We start from the raw sequence: 22,549 nt of genomic DNA on the forward strand, positions 1-22,549 counted from the left end.
TTGACTCAGATGGGTTGTCGACTTAAGACTTTAGTTGACTCAGATGGGTTGTCGACTTAAGACTTTAGTTGACTTAGACCGGTTGTCGACTTAAGACTTTAGTTGACTTAGACCGGTTGTCGACTTAAGACTTTAGTTGACTTAGACGGGTTGTCGACTTAAGACTTTAGTTGACTTAGACGGGTTGTCGACTTAAGACTTAAGTTGACTTAGATGGGTTGTCGACTTAAGACTTTCGTTGACTTATATGGGTTGTCGACTTAAGACTTTAGTTGACTTAGATGGGTTGTCGACTTAAGACTTTAGTTGACTTAGACGTGTTGTCGACTTTAGACTTTAGTTGACTTAGACGGGTTGTCGATTTAAGACTTTAGTTGACTTAGATGGGTTGTCGACTTAAGACTTTAGTTGACTTAGATGGGTTGTCGACTTAAGCCTTTAGTTGACTTAGATGGGTTGTCGAGTTAAGACTTTAGTTGACTTAGACGGGTTGTGGACTTAAGACTTTAGTTGACTTAGATGGGTTGTCGACTTAAGACTTTAGTTGACTTAGACGGGTTGTGGACTTAAGACTTTAGTTGACTTAGACAGGTTGTCGACTTAAGACTTTAGTTGACTTAGATGGGTTGTCGACTTAAGACTTTAGTTGACTTAGACGGGTTGTCGACTTAAGACTTTAGTTGACTTAGACGGGTTGTCGACTTAAGACTTTAGTTGACTTAGATGGGTTGTCGACTTAGACTTTAGTTGACTTAGACGGGTTGTCGACTTAAGACTTTAGTTGACTCAGATGGGTTGTCGACTTAAGACTTTAGTTGACTTAGACGTGTTGTCGACTTTAGACTTTAGTTGACTTAGACGGGTTGTCGATTTAAGACTTTAGTTGACTTAGATGGGTTGTCGACTTAAGACTTTAGTTGACTTAGATGGGTTGTCGACTTAAGCCTTTAGTTGACTTAGATGGGTTGTCGAGTTAAGACTTTAGTTGACTTAGACGGGTTGTCGACTTAAGACTTTAGTTGACTTAGATGGGTTGTCGACTTAAGACTTTAGTTGACTTAGACAGGTTGTGGACTCAAGACTTTAGTTGACTTAGACAGGTTGTCGACTTAAGACTTTAGTTGACTTAGATGGGTTGTCGACTTAAGACTTTAGTTGACTTAGACGGGTTGTCGACTTAAGACTTTAGTTGACTTAGACGGGTTGTCGACTTAAGACTTTAGTTGACGTAGATGGGTTCCCGACTTAAGACTTTAGTTGACTCAGATGGGTTGTCGACTTAAGACTTTAGTTGACTCAGATGGGTTGTCGACTTAAGACTTTAGTTGACTTAGACCGGTTGTCGACTTAAGACTTTAGTTGACTTAGACGGGTTGTCGACTTAAGACTTTAGTTGACTTAGACGGGTTGTCGACTTAAGACTTTAGTTGACTTAGACGGGTTGTCGACTTAAGACTTAAGTTGACTTAGATGGGTTGTCGACTTAAGACTTTAGTTGACTTAGACGTGTTGTCGACTTTAGACTTTAGTTGACTTAGACGGGTTGTCGATTTAAGACTTTAGTTGACTTAAATGGGTTGTCGACTTAAGACTTTAGTTGACTTAGATGGGTTGTCGACTTAAGCCTTTAGTTGACTTAGATGGGTTGTCGAGTTAAGACTTTAGTTGACTTAGACGGGTTGTCGACTTAAGACTTTAGTTGACTTAGATGGGTTGTCGACTTAAGACTTTAGTTGACTTAGACGGGTTGTGGACTTAAGACTTTAGTTGACTTAGACAGGTTGTCGACTTAAGACTTTAGTTGACTTAGATGGGTTGTCGACTTAAGACTTTAGTTGACTTAGACGGGTTGTCGACTTAAGACTTTAGTTGACTTAGACGGGTTGTCGACTTAAGACTTTAGTTGACGTAGATGGGTTCCCGACTTAAGACTTTAGTTGACTCAGATGGGTTGTCGACTTAAGACTTTAGTTGACTCAGATGGGTTGTCGAGTTAAGACTTTAGTTGACTTAGACGGGTTGTCGACTTAAGACTTTAGTTGACTTAGATGGTTTGTCGACTTAAGACTTTAGTTGACTTAGATGGGTTGTCGAGTTAAGACTTTAGTTGACTTAGACGGGTTGTCGACTTAAGACTTTAGTTGACTTAGACGGGTTGTCGACTTAAGACTTTAGTTGACTTAGACGGGTTGTCGACTTAAGACTTTAGTTGACTTAGACGGGTTGTCGACTTAAGACTTTAGTTGACTTAGACCGGTTGTCGACTTAAGACTTTAGTTGACTTAGAGGGGTTGTCGACTTAAGACTTTAGTTAACTTAGATGGGTTGTCGACTTAAGACTTTAGTTGACTTAGACAGGTTGTCGACTTAAGACTTTAGTTGACTTAGATGGGTTGTCGACTTAAGACTTTAGTTGACTTAGACGGGTTGTCGACTTAAGACTTTAGTTGACTTAGACGGGTTGTCGACTTAAGACTTTAGTTGACTTAGACGGGTTGTTGACTTAAGACTTTAGTTGACTTAGACGGGTTGTCGACTTAAGACTTTAGTTGACTTAGATGGGTTGTCGACTTAAGACTTTAGTTGACTTAGACCGGTTGTCGACTTAAGACTTTAGTTGACTTAGATGGGTTGTCGACTTAAGACTTTAGTTGACTTAGACCGGTTGTCGACTTAAGACTTTAGTTGAATTAGACGGGTTGTCGACTTAAGACTTTAGTTGACTTAGACGGGTTGTCGACTTAAGACTTTAGTTTACTTAGACGGGTTGTCGACTTAAGACATTAGTTGACTTAGACGGGTTGTCGACTTAAGACTTTAGTTGACTTAGACGGGTTGTCGACTTAAGACTTTAGTTGACTTAGACGGGTTGTCGACTTAAGACTTTAGTTGACTTAGACGGGTTGTCGACTTAAGACTTTAGTTGACTTAGACCGGTTGTCGACTTAAGACTTTAGTTGACTTAGAGGGGTTGTCGACTTAAGACTTTAGTTAACTTAGATGGGTTGTCGACTTAAGACTTTAGTTGACTTAGACAGGTTGTCGACTTAAGACTTTAGTTGACTTAGAAGGGTTGTCGACTTAAGACTTTAGTTGACTTAGACGGGTTGTCGACTTAAGACTTTAGTTGACTTAGACGGGTTGTCGACTTAAGACTTTAGTTGACTTAGACGGGTTGTTGACTTAAGACTTTAGTTGACTTAGACGGGTTGTCGACTTAAGACTTTAGTTGACTTAGACGGGTTGTCGACTTAAGACTTTAGTCGACTTAGACGGGTTGTCGACTTAAAATTTTAGTTGACTTAGATGGGTTGTCGACTTAAGACTTTAGTTGACTTAGATGGGTTGTCGACTTAAGGCTTTAGTTGACTTAGACGGATTGTTGACTTAAGACTTTAGTCGACTTAGACGGGTTGACGACTTAAGACTTTAGTCGACTTAGACGGGTTGACAAGTTAAGACTTTCGTCGACTTAGACGGGTTGCTGACTTAAGACTTTAGTTGACTTAGACGGGTTGTCGACTTAAAACTTTAGTTGACTTAGATGGGTTGTTGACTTAAGACTTGAGTTGACTTAGATGGGTTGTCGACTTAAGACTTTAGTTGACTTAGACGGGTTGTCGACTCAAGACTTAAGTTGACTTAGATGGGTTGTCGACTTAAGACTTTAGTTGACTTAGATGGGTTGTCGACTTAAGACTTTAGTTGACTTAGATGGGTTGTCGACTTAAGACTTTAGTTGACTTAGACAGGTTGTCGACTTAAGACTTTAGTTGGCGTAGATGGGTTGTCGACTTAAGACTTTAGTTGACTTAGACGGGTTGTCGACTTAAGACTTTAGTTGACTTAGACGGGTTGTCGACTTAAGACTTTAGTTGACTTAGACGGGTTGTTGACTTAAGACTTTAGTTGACTTAGACGGGTTGTCGACTTAAGACTTTAGTTGACTTAGACCGGTTGTCGACTTAAGACTTTAGTCGACTTAGACGGGTTGTCGACTTAGACGGGTTGTCGACTTAAAATTTTAGTTGACTTAGATGGGTTGTCGACTTAAGACTTTAGTTGACTTAGATGGGTTGTCGACTTAAGGCTTTAGTTGACTTAGACGGATTGTCGACTTAAGACTTTAGTCGACTTAGACGGGTTGACGACTTAAGACTTTAGTCGACTTAGACGGGTTGACAACTTAAGACTTTCGTCGACTTAGACGGGTTGTTGAGTTAAGACTTTAGTTGACTTAGACGGGTTGTCGACTTAAAACTTTAGTTGACTTAGATGGGTTGTTGACTTAAGACTTGAGTTGACTTAGATGGGTTGTTGACTTAAGACTTTAGTTGACTTAGACGAGTTGTCGACTTAAGACTTTGGTTGACTTAGATGGGTTGTCGACTTAAGACTTTAGTTGACTCAGATGGGTTGTCGACTTAAGACTTTAGTTGACTTAGATGGGTTGTCGACTTAAGACTTTAGTTGACTCAGATGGGCTGTCGACTTAAGATTTTAGTTGACTTAGACGGTTTGTCGACTTAAGATTTTAGTTGACTTAGATGGGTTGTCGACTTAAGACTTTAGTTGACTTAGATGGGGTGTCGACTTAAGACTTTAGTTGACTTAGACGGGTTGTCGACTTAAGACTTTACTTGACTTAGATGGGTTGTCGACTTAAGACTAGTTGACTTAGATGGGTTGTCGACTTAAGACTTAAGTTTACTTAGATGGGTTGTCGATTTAAGACTTTAGTTGACTTAGACGGGTTGTTGACTTAAGACTTTAGTTGACTTAGACGGGTTGTCGACTTAAGACTTTAGTTGACTTAGACGGGTTGTCGACTTAAGACTTTAGTTGACTTAGACGGGTTGTTGACTTAAGACTTTAGTTGACTTAGACGGGTTGTCGACTTAAGACTTTAGTTGACTTAGACCGGTTGTCGACTTAAGACTTTAGTCGACTTAGACGGGTTGTCGACTTAGACGGGTTGTCGACTTAAAATTTTAGTTGACTTAGATGGGTTGTCGACTTAAGACTTTAGTTGACTTAGATGGGTTGTCGACTTAAGGCTTTAGTTGACTTAGACGGATTGTCGACTTAAGACTTTAGTCGACTTAGACGGGTTGACGACTTAAAACTTTAGTCGACTTAGACGGGTTGACAACTTAAGACTTTCGTCGACTTAGACGGGTTGTTGAGTTAAGACTTTAGTTGACTTAGACGGGTTGTCGACTTAAAACTTTAGTTGACTTAGATGGGTTGTTGACTTAAGACTTGAGTTGACTTAGATGGGTTGTTGACTTAAGACTTTAGTTGACTTAGACGGGTTGTCGACTTAAGACTTTGGTTGACTTAGATGGGTTGTCGACTTAAGACTTTAGTTGACTCAGATGGGTTGTCGACTTAAGACTTTAGTTGACTTAGATGGGTTGTCGACTTAAGACTTTAGTTGACTCAGATGGGCTGTCGACTTAAGATTTTAGTTGACTTAGACGGGTTGTCGACTTAAGATTTTAGTTGACTTAGATGGGTTGTCGACTTAAGACTTTAGTTGACTTAGATGGGGTGTCGACTTAAGACTTTAGTTGACTTAGACGGGTTGTCGACTTAAGACTTTACTTGACTTAGATGGGTTGTCGACTTAAGACTAGTTGACTTAGATGGGTTGTCGACTTAAGACTTAAGTTTACTTAGATGGGTTGTCGATTTAAGACTTTAGTTGACTTAGACGGGTGGTTGACTTAAGACTTTAGTTGACTTAGACGGGTTGTCGACTTAAGACTTTAGTTGACTTAGACGGGTTGTCGACTTAAGACTTTAGTTGACTTAGACGGGTTGTCGACTTAAGACTTTACTTGACTTAGACGGGTTGTCGACTTAAGACTTTAGTTGACTTAGACGGGTTGTCGACTTAAGACTTTAGTCGACTTAGACGGGTTGACGACTTAAGACTTTAGTCGACTTAGACGGGTTGTCGACTTAAGACTTTAGTCGACTTAGATGGGTTGTCGACTTAAGACTTTAGTTGACTTAGATGGCTTGTCGACTTAAGACTTTAGTTGACTTTAGTTGACTTAGACGGGTTGTCGACTTAAGACTTTAGTTGACTTAGACGGGTTGTTGACTTAAGACTTTAGTTTACTTAGACGGGTTGTCGACTTAAGACATTAGTTGACTTAGACGGGTTGTCGACTTAAGACTTTAGTTGACTTAGACGGGTTGTCGACTTAAGACCTTAGTTGACTTAAATGGGTTGTCGACTTAAGACTTTAGTTGACTTAGACGGGTTGTCCACTTAAGACTTAAGTTGACTTAGACGGGTTGTCGACTTAAGACTTTAGTTGACTTAGACGGGTTGTCCACTTAAGACTTTAGTTGACTTAGACGGGTTGTCGACTTAAGACTTTAGTTGACTTAGACGGGTTGTCGACTTAAGACTTTAGTTGACTTAGATGGGTTGTCGACTTAGACTTTAGTTGACTTAGACGGGTTGTCGACTTAAGACTTTAGTTGACTCAGATGGGTTGTCGACTTAAGACTTTAGTTGACTTAGACGTGTTGTCGACTTTAGACTTTAGTTGACTTAGACGGGTTGTCGATTTAAGACTTTAGTTGACTTAGATGGGTTGTCGACTTAAGACTTTAGTTGACTTAGATGGGTTGTCGACTTAAGCCTTTAGTTGACTTAGATGGGTTGTCGAGTTAAGACTTTAGTTGACTTAGACGGGTTGTCGACTTAAGACTTTAGTTGACTTAGATGGGTTGTCGACTTAAGACTTTAGTTGACTTAGACGGGTTGTGGACTCAAGACTTTAGTTGACTTAGACAGGTTGTCGACTTAAGACTTTAGTTGACTTAGATGGGTTGTCGACTTAAGACTTTAGTTGACTTAGACGGGTTGTCGACTTAAGACTTTAGTTGACTTAGACGGGTTGTCGACTTAAGACTTTAGTTGACGTAGATGGGTTCCCGACTTAAGACTTTAGTTGACTCAGATGGGTTGTCGACTTAAGACTTTAGTTGACTCAGATGGGTTGTCGACTTAAGACTTTAGTTGACTTAGACCGGTTGTCGACTTAAGACTTTAGTTGACTTAGACCGGTTGTCGACTTAAGACTTTAGTTGACTTAGACGGGTTGTCGACTTAAGACTTTAGTTGACTTAGACGGGTTGTCGACTTAAGACTTAAGTTGACTTAGATGGGTTGTCGACTTAAGACTTTCGTTGACTTATATGGGTTGTCGACTTAAGACTTTAGTTGACTTAGATGGGTTGTCGACTTAAGACTTTAGTTGACTTAGACGTGTTGTCGACTTTAGACTTTAGTTGACTTAGACGGGTTGTCGATTTAAGACTTTAGTTGACTTAGATGGGTTGTCGACTTAAGACTTTAGTTGACTTAGATGGGTTGTCGACTTAAGCCTTTAGTTGACTTAGATGGGTTGTCGAGTTAAGACTTTAGTTGACTTAGACGGGTTGTGGACTTAAGACTTTAGTTGACTTAGATGGGTTGTCGACTTAAGACTTTAGTTGACTTAGACGGGTTGTGGACTTAAGACTTTAGTTGACTTAGACAGGTTGTCGACTTAAGACTTTAGTTGACTTAGATGGGTTGTCGACTTAAGACTTTAGTTGACTTAGACGGGTTGTCGACTTAAGACTTTAGTTGACTTAGACGGGTTGTCGACTTAAGACTTTAGTTGACTTAGATGGGTTGTCGACTTAGACTTTAGTTGACTTAGACGGGTTGTCGACTTAAGACTTTAGTTGACTCAGATGGGTTGTCGACTTAAGACTTTAGTTGACTTAGACGTGTTGTCGACTTTAGACTTTAGTTGACTTAGACGGGTTGTCGATTTAAGACTTTAGTTGACTTAGATGGGTTGTCGACTTAAGACTTTAGTTGACTTAGATGGGTTGTCGACTTAAGCCTTTAGTTGACTTAGATGGGTTGTCGAGTTAAGACTTTAGTTGACTTAGACGGGTTGTCGACTTAAGACTTTAGTTGACTTAGATGGGTTGTCGACTTAAGACTTTAGTTGACTTAGACAGGTTGTGGACTCAAGACTTTAGTTGACTTAGACAGGTTGTCGACTTAAGACTTTAGTTGACTTAGATGGGTTGTCGACTTAAGACTTTAGTTGACTTAGACGGGTTGTCGACTTAAGACTTTAGTTGACTTAGACGGGTTGTCGACTTAAGACTTTAGTTGACGTAGATGGGTTCCCGACTTAAGACTTTAGTTGACTCAGATGGGTTGTCGACTTAAGACTTTAGTTGACTCAGATGGGTTGTCGACTTAAGACTTTAGTTGACTTAGACCGGTTGTCGACTTAAGACTTTAGTTGACTTAGACGGGTTGTCGACTTAAGACTTTAGTTGACTTAGACGGGTTGTCGACTTAAGACTTTAGTTGACTTAGACGGGTTGTCGACTTAAGACTTAAGTTGACTTAGATGGGTTGTCGACTTAAGACTTTAGTTGACTTAGACGTGTTGTCGACTTTAGACTTTAGTTGACTTAGACGGGTTGTCGATTTAAGACTTTAGTTGACTTAAATGGGTTGTCGACTTAAGACTTTAGTTGACTTAGATGGGTTGTCGACTTAAGCCTTTAGTTGACTTAGATGGGTTGTCGAGTTAAGACTTTAGTTGACTTAGACGGGTTGTCGACTTAAGACTTTAGTTGACTTAGATGGGTTGTCGACTTAAGACTTTAGTTGACTTAGACGGGTTGTGGACTTAAGACTTTAGTTGACTTAGACAGGTTGTCGACTTAAGACTTTAGTTGACTTAGATGGGTTGTCGACTTAAGACTTTAGTTGACTTAGACGGGTTGTCGACTTAAGACTTTAGTTGACTTAGACGGGTTGTCGACTTAAGACTTTAGTTGACGTAGATGGGTTCCCGACTTAAGACTTTAGTTGACTCAGATGGGTTGTCGACTTAAGACTTTAGTTGACTCAGATGGGTTGTCGAGTTAAGACTTTAGTTGACTTAGACGGGTTGTCGACTTAAGACTTTAGTTGACTTAGATGGTTTGTCGACTTAAGACTTTAGTTGACTTAGATGGGTTGTCGAGTTAAGACTTTAGTTGACTTAGACGGGTTGTCGACTTAAGACTTTAGTTGACTTAGATGGGTTGTTGACTTAAGACTTTAGTTGACTTAGACGGGTTGTGGACTTAAGACTTTAGTTGACTTAGACAGGTTGTCGACTTAAGACTTTAGTTGACTTAGATGGGTTGTCGACTTAAGACTTTAGTTGACTTAGACGGGTTGTCGACTTAAGACTTTAGTTGACTTAGACGGGTTGTCGACTTAAGACTTTAGTTGACGTAGATGGGTTCCCGACTTAAGACTTTAGTTGACTCAGATGGGTTGTCGACTTAAGACTTTAGTTGACTCAGATGGGTTGTCGAGTTAAGACTTTAGTTGACTTAGACGGGTTGTCGACTTAAGACTTTAGTTGACTTAGATGGGTTGTCGACTTAAGACTTTAGTTGACTTAGACGGGTTGTGGACTTAAGACTTTAGTTGACTTAGACAGGTTGTCGACTTAAGACTTTAGTTGACTTAGATGGGTTGTCGACTTAAGACTTTAGTTGACTTAGACGGGTTGTCGACTTAAGACTTTAGTTGACTTAGACGGGTTGTCGACTTAAGACTTTAGTTGACGTAGATGGGTTCCCGACTTAAGACTTTAGTTGACTCAGATGGGTTGTCGACTTAAGACTTTAGTTGACTCAGATGGGTTGTCGACTTAAGACTTTAGTTGACTTAGACCGGTTGTCGACTTAAGACTTTAGTTGACTTAGACGGGTTGTCGACTTAAGACTTTAGTTGACTTAGACGGGTTGTCGACTTAAGACTTTAGTTGACTTAGACGGGTTGTAGACTCAAGACTTTAGTTGACTTAGATGGGTTGTCGACTTAAGACTTTAGTTGACTTAGACGGGTTGTCGACTTAAGACTTTAGTTGACTTAGACGGGTTGTCGACTTAAGACTTAAGTTGACTTAGATGGGTTGTCGACTTAAGACTTTAGTTGACTTAAATGGGTTGTGGACTTAAGACTTTAGTTGACTTAGATGGGTTGTCGACTTAAGACTTTAGTTGACTTAGACGGGTTGTGGACTTAAGACTTTAGTTGACTTAGACAGGTTGTCGACTCAAGACTTTAGTTGACTTAGACCGGTTGTCGACTTAAGACTTTAGTTGACTTAGACGGGTTGTCGACTTAAGACTTTAGTTGACTTAGACGGGTTGTCGACTTAAGACTTTAGTTGACTTAGACGGGTTGTAGACTCAAGACTTTAGTTGACTTAGATGGGTTGTCGACTTAAGACTTTAGTTGACTTAGACGGGTTGTCGACTTAAGACTTTAGTTGACTTAGACGGGTTGTCGACTTAAGACTTAAGTTGACTTAGATGGGTTGTCGACTTAAGACTTTAGTTGACTTAAATGGGTTGTCGACTTAAGACTTTAGTTGACTTAGATGTGTTGTCGACTTAAGACTTTAGTTGACTTAGACGGGTTGTCGACTTAAGACTTTATTTGACTTAGATGGGTTGTCGACTTAAGACTTTAGTTGACTTAGATGAGTTGTCGACTTAAGACTTTAGTTGACTTAGACCGGTTGTCGACTTAAGACTTTAGTCGACTTAGACAGGTTGTCGACTTAAGACTTTAGTTATCTTAGATGGGTTGTCGACTTAAGACTTTAGTTGACTTAGATGGGTTGTCGACTTAAGACTTTAGTTGACTTAGATGGGTTTTCGACTTAAGACTTTAGTTGACTTAGATGGGTTGTCGACTTAAGACTTTAGTGGACTTAGATGGGTTGTCGACTTAAGACTTTAGTTGACTTAGACGGGTTGTCGACTTAAGATTTGAGTTGACTTAGACGGGTTGTCCACTTAAGACTTTAGTTGACTTAGACGGGTTGTCGACTTAAGACTTTAGTTGACTTAGATGGGTTGTCGACTTAAGACTTTAGTTGACTTAGATGGGTGTTCGACTTAAGACTTTAGTTGACTTAGATGGGTTGTCGACTTAAGACTTTAGTTGACTTAGACGGGTTGTCGACTTAAGACTTTAGTTGACTTAGACGGGTTGTCGACATTGATGGCTTATCGACTTGAGACGGTTTGTCAACACAGACAGGTTGTCAAATCAGACGAGTTGTTGACATACTGTAGGCGGGTTGTCGATCCAAGCAGGTTCCACTGTAGCACTTGTCTGATCGTGGTTGTAAATTGTGCATAGAAATACAGAATTAGAGTGTCCAAAGAGCAGTACTGACCAAGAAGGAGCAAAGGAAAATGAAGGAGACAAAGTAGAAGTAGGCAAAGTCACTTCCGCACTCCTTCCCTGTATTTCCTGAGAGTTTATCACATGACCGGTTACTGAGACAAGCGAGCATGATCTCATGCCAGGCTTCACCTGTGGCACTCCTGCAATATACACAACGACAGAAACATCAAAGGAGCGCAAACACACGCTGAATGTGAGCAACATGGTAAGTTTGTTCACCTGAAAAGAAGCGTTAAAGCCTGGAAAAAGGTCTGGAAGTTGTTGTGGTGATTTATGGCGGTCTCCTCGTTCAGCTCAATGTTACCAAAAACCTACAGCGAGATTGAACCATATAAAACACGTAAAGTTGATTCAGTCAAGAGCTTAATGTAACTATTGTGAGTAGAGATGTCCGATATTATCAGACTGTCGATATTATGGGCCGATAAATGCTTTGAAATGTAATATCGGAAATTATCTGTATGGGTTTCAAAAAGTACAATTTATGACTTTTTAAAATGCAGCTGTACGGAGTGGTACACGGACGTAGGGAGAAGTACAGAGCAGCAAAAAAAACCCTTAAAAGGCACTGTCTTTGCGTGCCAGCCCAATCACATAATATCCACGCCTTCTCACACACACAAGTGAATGCAAAGCATACTTGGTCAACAGCCATACAGGTCACACTGAGGGTGGTCGTATAAACAACTTTAACACTGTTACAAATATGCGGCACACTGTAAACCCACACCAAACAAAAATGACAAACACATTTCGGGAGAACATCCGCACCGTAACACAACATAAACACAACAGAACAAATACCCAGAACCCCTTGCAGCACTAACTCTCCCGGGACGCTACAATATACACCCCCACACCCCCCCCCCCACCTTTACCCCATCCTCCCAACACCGCCCACCTAGACCTCCTCATGCTCTCTCAGGGAGCGCATGTCCCAAATTCCAAGCGGCTGTTTTGAGGCATGTTAAAAAAAATAATGCACTTTGTGACTTCAATAATAAATAAGGCAGTGCCATGTCAGCATTTTTTTCCATAACTTGAGTTGATTTATTTTATTTTTTATAGCCATACTTGCCAGCGGGGTCTCACAACAACATTAGGCATAATAATGTGTTAATTCCACGAATGTATATATCGGTATCAGTTGATATGGGAATCGGTAATTAGGAGTTGGACAATATCGGAATATCGGCAAATAAGCCATTATAGGACATCTCTAATTGTGATGTAGTAGAGGTCTTCAAAACACTATCTCACTGAAGATAATTTGAACTAAAAGGTCTAAAACAGGGGTCTCAAACTTATTTTAGATGGAGAAAAATCTACTCCCAAGTGGGCAGGACTAGTAAAAACACGGCACAATAACTTAAAAATAAAGAAAACTTCAGATTGTTCTACAAATATAATGTTGTTGCTGTTTTTTTTACACTTACGTGTTGTGGTTAATAGTTGTCTACCTTTATTTGTCGTTAATTATACTTTCTGAATGAATTATGTGATAATATTCATCAGTCAAATAATTGGGGTTAATTTTCAATCTATCAAAATAAAAAAAATTATATCAAAATCTAATTACTGTATGTTATTTATGTAGTTTGTTCATTTTCCTGGACTGATGTACAAACACCATGCGGTTGATTTTGTAGTTATACAGCCATACTTGCCAACCCTCCCGAAATTCAGTGCCTCTCCCGAAAACCTCCCGGGAAAAATTTTCTCCCGAAAATCTCCCAAAATTCAGGCGGAGCTAGAGCCCACGCCCCCTCCAGCTCCATGCAGACCTGAGTGATGTGTCGACAGCCTGTTTTCACGTCCGCTTTCCCACAATATAAACATCATGTCTGCCCAATGATGTTATAACTGTAAAATGATCGAGGGCGAGTTCTTGGTTTTTTATGTGGGTTTTTTGTTAGGAAGTTTTATTAACGTCCTCCCAGAGCGGTAACAACGCACAACAACAGCAGTCCGTTTTCGTCTACCATAAAGCAGTTTGTCTGCCGTAAACAGCAATGTTGTGACACTCTTAAACAGGACGATACTGCCATCTACTGTACATGCATATGGTTAGAAAAACAAGGATGGACAATTCAACCCTTAACTCAACAATGAGTAGATGAGTGTTATGTGTGTGAAATTGTGTAAATAAATGAACACTGAAATTCAAGTTTTTATTTATTTATATATATATATATATATATATATAGCTAGAATTCACTGAAAGTCGATTACTTCTTTTATATATATACATACATATATATATATATATATATATATATATATATACATATATATATGAAATACTTGACTTGGTGAATCTAGCTGTAAATATACTCCTCCCTCTTGACCACGCCCCGCCCCACCCCCGACCACGCCCCCCACTCTCCGAAATCGGAGGTCTGAGGGTCGGCAAGTATGTATATAGCATCATCTACAAAGATACAAAAAATTGCTATTGCGACATCCAGTGGACACATTTAGAACAGCTTTTCATCAAAACATTTTAGGTTAATTTCTATACTTAAAAAACTCATTCCGCGGGCCGGATAAAACCGGTCCGCGGGGCTAATCCGGCCCTCGGGCCGTACGTTTGAGACCCCTGCTCTAAAAAACATTATAATCCAAAAAACCCCTTGGCTTGAATTGTATCCCAAACTATACTTTGGGAATGTATCCTTAAATACCCTTCTATGCAACTCACTCACCTGCATTCCAATGATGGCGTAGATGAAGAAGAGCATTGCAATGAGCAGGCAAACGTATGGAAGGGCCTAGAAACACAAACACATTTATTTTAAAAATGCATGCAGAGTCTTCTTTTCACATGTCAAATATTGAGTTATCTGCGACGAGGTGGCGACTTGTCCAGGGTACACCCCGCTTTCCGTCTGAATGCAGCTGGAATAGGCTGCCGCGACCCCAAGACGGACAAGCAGTAGAAAATGCGCATCCATCCATTTGCTACCGCTTATTCCCTTTGGGGTCGCGGGGGGCGCAGGTGCCTATCTCAGCTACAATCGGGCGGAAGGCGATGTACACCCTGGACAAGTCGACCCCTCATCGTAGCGATAGGAAATGGATGGATGGATATTGAGTTAGCTATGTATTTTTGCACAAAAACAAACCTAAATGTTTGGAATCACATACAGAAGAGTATAGTATACCTGTTTTAAAAACAGCAACAACATATTTGTACAAAAATCTTAAGTTTTCTTTATTTTTAAGTTATTGTGCAGTGTTTTTACTAGTCCTGCCCACTTGGGAGTAGATTTTTCTCCATCTAAAATGAGTTTGACACCCTTGTTTTAGACCTTTTAGTTTAAATTATCGTCAGTGAGATGGTGTTTTGAAGACCTCTACTACATCACAATTAGAGATGTCCGATAATATGCCGATATTCCGATATTGTCCAACTCTTAACTACCGATTCTGGTATCAACCGATACCGATATAAACAGTCGTGGAATTAACACATGCCTAATTTTGTTGCGATGCCCCTCTGGATGCATTAAACAATGTCACAAGGTTTTACAAAAAAATCAACTCAAATATTTATTATTGAAGTCATTAAGTGCAGTATTTTTTTTAACATGCCTTAAAACAGCAGCTTGGAATTTGGGACATGCTCTCCCTGAGAGAGCATGAGGAGGTTAAGGTGGGCGGGGTTGAGGTTAAGGTGGGGGGGAGTGTATATTGTAGCGTTCCGGAAGAGTTAGTGCTGCAAGGGTTTCTGGGTATTTGTTCTGTTGTGTTTATGTTGTGTTACGGCGCGGATGTTCTCCCGAAATATGTTTGTCATTCTTGTTTGGTGTGGGTTCTCAGTGTGCCGCATATTTGTAACAGTTTTAAAGTTGTTTGTACGGCCACCCTCAGTGTGACCTGTATGGCTGTTGACCATGTGCAAACTTGATAGCATGCAAAAATGGCCTACTTAACTCACAATGTTTAATCCCATCATTTTCCAATCATACCTGTTTGTTTTTTTTAATTTAAACTTCCCTCTTGACACTCTATTCTTTGTTGACACTTAATATCTTTGGCCAATTTTTTTGGGGGGGGTATGGCTGCACTGTGGTTCATTTATTGCTCTGTGCACATTTTAATTGCCGCCCGGGGACAAATAAAGTTGTTGTTGTTTTTTTTAACCCAAGTCCTGACGCGGCACCAGCAGGAGACACGGTTCATATGGCGCTAAAATCTCCGACATGTACTTTGAGACTTGTAGTCGAGCAGACCCGTTTTAAAGTCTATTCTCTGAGGAACAGGAAGCCAGTGACGTGACCTAAGCACTGGACTAATAGGGTTGTATTTCCTGGTTCAAGTCGAGACTCGAGCAGCAGCATTCTGGATGGACGACAGCTGCTTTCCAGCTGGTTTAGAGAGCCTCTATTAATATATTTATTATATATAAAAATCCTTTATTAATATATTTATTGAATAATACTTCAACAAAACACGAATGTAAGTTCATAAACTGTGAAAAGAAATGAAACAATGCAATATTCAGTGTTGACAGCTAGATTTTTTGTGCACATGTTTCATAAATATTGATGTAAAGATTTCTTTTTTTTGAAGAAATGTTTAGAATTAAGTTGATGAATCTAGATGGATCTCTAATAAAATCCCCAAAGAGGGCATTTTAACTTGTTTATTTTTCAACAAGTTTTTTAGTTATTTTTATATCTTTTTTTCCAAATAGTTCAAGAGAGACCACTACAAATGAGCAATATTTTGCACTGTTGTACAATTTAATAAATCAGAAACTGATGACATAGTGCTGTATTTACTTCTTTATCTCCTTTTTTCAACCAAAAATGCTTTGCTCTTATTAGCGGGTACTTGAATTAAAAAAATGTTCACAGGGGGTACGTCACTGAAAAAAGGTTAAGAACCACTGCTCTAAGGGCCTGATTTACTAAAGGTTTGCGTGTACTAAAAAAACATGATAGCACACGCAAAGCTGATTTACCAAACATGTGCAAAGTGGATTGCCTCTGTAAAGAGAGCATTAAAATGCATTCAATCCATTTAAAGTCTGTCTTTATTAACATGCAAAATATATACTGGTCATCTGGTCAGGAAGTATGTGCAAAATTTTCATTTTAAAATATGTCTGTCAGGCTTTCCCCTGACAGTTTGTCTATGTTGTAGTTTTTTCCTCTGCATTTGTCTGTTTCCTCTGTGTTTAGAATCTCCTGTCTTTAGTTCCTATCTAGTGCTCTTATTTTGTCAGCTTCCTGTCTTGTTCCCTGAGTGCTGTGTTCCTCCTCAGCTGCAGCTGATTGGCACCTGGCCACACCCGTTGTCAATTAGCCCGCTCCTATTTGTACCTGCTTTGTCTTGTGTCAGTTGCTGGATCATTGTATTGTCATCCGGATTTGTATTCTCGTTGCCACATGTCGCTCTTGTCGTTGCTATCGTGTCATGTCGTTTTGTCACAACTACTACCTGTCGTGTTACATTTTTTCCTGGTCGTCTTAGCGGTAAGCTGTTTCTGTTAGCATTAGCTATTTCCAATTTTTCTGTTTGTGTTCCACTAGCTTCCATGCTAAAGTTCCTTTTTGTTTTTCTAGCTCCCAGTGCTAGCTCCCTTAGTTTGTTATTCCGCCCACGTGCATACTTTTTGTTTGTTCTTGTTCTATTATTTATATTAAATCATGTCTTCATATCCAATGCCTGCCTCCATCTCTGCATCTTGGGGTTCGACAACAAATAACTCTGACAATGTCCTTGATATTAATTGTACACACAGTCTTAGAAGATCACCCCAAACGTTCCTATTTCAAAGTTTGCAGTAGGGATGGGTTAGGGTTGGGGTTAAGGTTAGGGCTAGAGTTAGGGTTAGGGGGCACTGTCTGTCTACAACCCGTCAAGGTGACACCCACGCCAGATGCAGAACCCCCCCGAAGACCCCGAATGAAAAAACTCCAAGTCGGTGTTGAATGTTGTGTCAAACACATATTTGGAAACACTAATTCATTACGGGCACGACTGGTCCTAGAAAAAAACTTTGGTAATATGCCATTGAAAGTCCTTAGCTACGCGTTTCGGTCCATTTGACCTTCATCAGGCTGACTTGCAATAAAGGCTCAAGCCGGATGTCTGTCATATTTTAAACTGCGAGCTACAGATCTACAGCAGGGGTCTCAGACACGTTATTTTGCGGCCCCCAGCTTAATATATACGTTTATTGTTAGTGCGTAGTTTTATATGAATGACGCTTGACAGCGTTGTGTGCGGAGCTGAAGGAATCTACCAATCACGTTGTGGTATGTGGCCCTCGAGGGCCAAACATTGACGTCACTTGCGTGATGAAAGCAGAGAAACGTTTGCCGCTTTTCCACTAGACCCGCACGCGCTCTTCCTCCCTCCTGCCCACCCTCGCCCGCCAGCCTGCTAGCTCTGTCTCTCTCCCTGTCACTGTGTGTGTCTCTCTCCCTCCCCTGGCGCCAGGTGTAGGTGCTACACCGGTAGCTTCCGAAGCACTCCGCCGAAGGACCGAGCGACAATACAAAACTGTGGTGCACTGGACCCCAGCGCTGATACTTCGACAGAGAGTCACTGGGCGAATCGGAGGTGTAACACATTAGTCGTGATGTTAGCCCGTTTGGGGTTAATTGTGCTACCTTAACTGTAAACTCCAAGGCGAGCCCATCCACCTCCCTCCCGATGGCTCCAGACCGAGACAATTTTTCGATCCCCACTTTCTCCCAACCTCGCCACAACCGTTGTGTCCTTGAGCAAGATACTTCACCCTTAGGGCCCTGCATGGTAGCTCCCGCCATCAGTGTGTGAATGTGTGTGTGAATGGGTGAATGTGGCAATAGTGTCAAAGTGCTTTGAGTACTTTGAAGGTAGAAAAGCGCTATACAAGTATAACCCTTTTACCATTTATCTAACATCTTGGACCTTTGACTGTAATTGCATCCATCCATCCATCCATCTTCTTCCGCTTATCCGAGGTCGAGTCGCGGAGGCAGCAGCCTAAGCAGGGAAGCTCAGACTTCCCTCTCCCCAGCCACTTCGTCTAGCTCTTTCCGGGGAATCCCAAGGCGTTCCCAGGCCAGCCGAGAGACATAGTCTTCCCAACGTGTCCTGGGTCTTCCCCGTGGCCTCCTACCGGTTGGACGTGCCCTAAACACCTCCCTAGGGAGGCGTTTGGGTGGCCTCCTGACCAGATGCCCAAAACACCTCATCTGGGTCCTCTCGATGTGGAGGAGCAGCGGCTTTACTTTGAGTTCCTCCTGGATGGCAGAGCTTCTTACCCTATCTCTGAGGGAGAGAGCCACCACCCGGTGGAGGAAACTCATTTCGGCCACTTGTACCCGTGATCTTATCCTTTCGGTCACGACCCAAAGCTCATGACCATAGGTGAGGATGGGAACGTAGATCGACCGGTAAATTGAGAGCTTTGCTTTCCGGCTCAGCTCCTTCTTCACCACAACGGATCGGTACTACGTCCGCATTACTGAAGACGCCGCACCGATCCGCCTGTCGATCTCACAATCCACTCTTACCCCACTCGTGAACAAGACTCCTAGGTACTTGAACTCCTCCACTTGGGGCAGGGTCTCCTCCCCAACACGGAGATGGCACTCCACCCTATTACGGGCGAGAACCATGGACTCGGACTTGGAGGTGCTGATTCTCATTCCGGTCGCTTCACACTCGGCTGCGAACCGATCCGGTGAGAGCTGAAGATCCCGGCCAGATGAAGCCATCAGGACCACATCATCTGCAAAAAGCAGAGACCTATCCCTGCGGCCACCAAACCGGAACCCCTTAACGCCTTGACTGCGCCTAGAAATTCTGTCCATAAAAGTTATGAACAGAATCGGTGACAAAGGACAGCCTTGGCGGAGTCCAACCCTCACTGGAAACTTGTCCGACTTACCACCGGCGATGCGGACCAAGCTCTGACACTGATCATACATTCTTTTCACCTTGTGAATCTAATTTGCCGAAATAAACAAACATTGTACGTTAATCGAATTGTTTGAATTTCGCCTCAACAGTTGTCAATCTTGGATGAGTTGTCGACTTAAGACTTTAGTTGACTTAGATGGGTTCGCCTTAGCGAAGTCCAAACCTCACCGGAAACGTGTCCAACTTACTGCCGGCAATGCGGACCAAGCTCTGGCACTGATCGTACAAGGAGCGGACCGCCACAATAAGACACCTTCGACTGTAGTTGCAATTTATTGCTATACTTGCAAGTGATAACATGATGATACTAAAAAAACAACTAGACAGCGGTTATCACAATCAGCTCGTTTTAAAAATACTGCAATAAAAAATGAGATTTTGTTACCAAAAACAATAAATATTTTTCAATACACAAAAGTGCCGAAAACTGGTACAATTGACTACCTGTATCGATTCCCAGGTATCTGGAATTGGTATCAATTAGAATAGAATAGAATAGAATAGAAAGTACTTTATTGATCCCTGGGGGAAATTAAGCATCACAGTTCGTTCACAATAAACAATAATAATAATAAATAATACATAACATATATTATATACTGCGATGAGGTGGCGACTTGTCCAGGGTGTATCCCGCTTTCCGCCCGATTGGAGCTGAGATAGGCGCCAGCGCCCCCCGCGACCCCAAAAGGGAATAAGCGGTAGAAAATGGATGGATGGATATATTATATATATAATATATGAATAATATAAATATATTCTACATTTAAGTGCAGTCAAGGAACATAAGCATTATACAATCTGATGGCTGTCAGTATGAAGGACCTCCTGTGTCGTTCCGTGTTACATTTTGGGAGTCTGAGCCTTCCACTGAACGTGCTCATTCTCTCCGCAAGGTCCGAGTGTAGTGGGTGGGAGGTGTTGTCCATAATGGCTAGGAGTTTTCCTAGACTTCTCCTCTCTGACACCACCGCCAGAGAGTCCAGCTCCACTCCCACCACGTTACTGGCCTTCATTTGGCATTGGCAACAATTGATTGTTCAAATGTAAACGGTGCCCATCCCTAGTTTGCACACACTATTCAGTACTTGTTTTCCGGATCTAATTAGATGAGGCCCTAAATATTTAGCATCCTTAGCCTTCACCTACAGATGTTTTTAAATACCAAATTGGGAAGAGGCTGACATTTTCAGTCTAGCTGCCACCTTTCCATTTCTGTTCAGTTTAAAAGCTCTCACAACTGCCATTAAACCTGCACTAAATCCCCTCAGCTGTATTTAGCATTTACCTCTGCATGTGTCCTAGGGGATTTTGAATTTTTTTTAAATCCAACTGCAGTGTTGTGAGAGCTATTTTGTCGTCATTTCGCAGCAAAAGCAGAGTGCGCCCTGGCAGCCATTTATCACTCTCTTAAATGTGATAATTATCTGCATTTGGTCCGTCGCACAGTCAGTCGATGTTATCAAACCTGCCGTGCCTCCGAGCCATTATTACTTTTAGGCCTTTGTAAACACATCGTTCATGCTTTTGTTTATTCACCTTGAAGGACTGGACGAAAGTCCACAATAAAATGCGAATGGTGTAGCCTTGTCGCAGCAGTTTGATGAGCCGAGCCGCCCTGAACAGCCTCAGAAAGCTCAAGTTAATCATCTTGTCCTAGGGGGGAGACAAATAGGAAAAAGAAAATGTTCACTGATACACTCAAGACACTCCTATCTTTCTCCCTGAAGGAATAAAGTGTATTGGACTTTAAGCCTCTAAAGTGTAAATAAACAACAATATGCAAATGCAAGATAATTAAAGTACAAAGCAGGTCTGTCATTACCTACATTTAATCTGAAACTGCACACCTTTACCTCTCTCTAACAAACCATAATCTGTTTCCATATGAGTTGGGAAATTGTATTAGATGTAAATATAAACGGAATACAACAATTTGCAAATCCTTTTCAACCCATATTCAATTGAATGCAACACAAAGACAACATATTTGATGTTCAAACTCATAATTTTTTTTCTTTTCTGCAAATAATAATTACCTTAGAATTTCATGGCTGCAACACGTGCCAAAGTAGTTGGGAAAGGGCATGTTCACCACTGTGTTACATCACCTTTTCTTTTAACAACACTCAATAAATGTTTGGGAACTGAGGAAACTAATTGTTGAAGCTTTGAGAGTGGAATTCTTTCTCCATGTTGAAACATTCATTTAGCCTACTGACGTGTATTTATAAATGGTTGATTTATATAGGCTAGTAAGGGAATCTTACTAGCCTATATAAATCAACCATTTATAAATTTAAAAAATAATTATTTCTCATTCTTGTTTCATGTAGAGCTTTAGTCATTCAACTGTCCGGGGTTTCCGCTGTCGTATTTTACGCTTCATAATGCGCCACACATTTTCGATGGGAGACAGGTCTGGACTGCAGGCGGGCCAAGAAAGTACCCACATGCTTATAATACAAAACCACGCTGTTGTAACACGTTGCTTTGCATTGTCTTGCTGAAATAAGCAGGGGCGTCCATGATAACGTTGCTTGGATGACAACATATGTTGCTCCAAAACCTGTATGGACCATTCAGCATTAATGGTGCCTTCACAGATGTGTAAGTTACCCATGTCTTGGGCACTAATACACCCTCATACCATCACAGATGCTGGCTTTTGAATTTTGCGCCTATAACAATCCGGATGGTTCTTTTCCTCTTTAGTCCGGAGGACACCACGTCCAAAGTTTCCGAATACAATTTGAAATGTGGACTCGTCAGACCACGGAACACTTTTCCACTTTGCATCAGTCCATCTTAGATGATCTCGGGCCTAGAAAAGCCAGCGGCGTTCCTTGGTGTTGTTGATAAATAGGTTTTGCTTTGCATAGCAGAGTTTTAACTTGCACTTACAGATGTAGCAACCAATCATAGTTACTGACAGTGGTTTTAATAAGTGTTCCTGAGCCCATGTGGTGATATCCTTTACACACGGCTGTCGGTTTTTGATGCAGTACCGCCTGAGGGATCAAAGGTCCATACTATCATCGCTTACGTGCAGTGATTTCTCTAGATTCTCTTAACCTTTTGAGGATTTTACGGACCGTAGATGGTAAAATCCCTAAATTATTTGCAACTGCTCGTTGAAAAATGTTGTTCTAAAACTGTTCGACAATTTGCTTACAAAGTGGTGACCCTCGCCCCATCCTTGTTTGTGAATTACTTAGCATTTCATGGAAGCTGCTTTTATACCCAATCATGGCACCCAACTGTTCCCAATTAGCCTGCACACCTGTGGGATGTTCCAAATAAGTGTTTGATGAGCATTTC

At 41.1% G+C, this 22,549-nt stretch overlaps 1 protein-coding gene across 1 annotated transcript in view; it reads right to left on the reverse strand.

Moving 5' to 3' along the window:
• The window catches only part of LOC133536415 (voltage-dependent N-type calcium channel subunit alpha-1B-like), a 446,201-nt gene that overhangs the window by 80,217 nt on the left and 343,435 nt on the right, over nucleotides 1-22,549 (reverse strand). The window contains exons 33-36 of the mRNA XM_061876915.1: nucleotides 20,768-20,884; nucleotides 14,008-14,073; nucleotides 11,522-11,613; nucleotides 11,292-11,442 (exon numbers count right to left, since the gene is read on the reverse strand). Of these exons, the coding sequence (XP_061732899.1) occupies nucleotides 11,292-11,442; nucleotides 11,522-11,613; nucleotides 14,008-14,073; nucleotides 20,768-20,884 (426 nt within the window). The remainder of the gene's footprint in view (nucleotides 1-11,291; nucleotides 11,443-11,521; nucleotides 11,614-14,007; nucleotides 14,074-20,767; nucleotides 20,885-22,549) is intronic.

This window comes from Nerophis ophidion, linkage group LG17 (assembly GCF_033978795.1).
Source record: "Nerophis ophidion isolate RoL-2023_Sa linkage group LG17, RoL_Noph_v1.0, whole genome shotgun sequence".
NCBI lineage: Eukaryota > Metazoa > Chordata > Actinopteri > Syngnathiformes > Syngnathidae > Nerophis > Nerophis ophidion.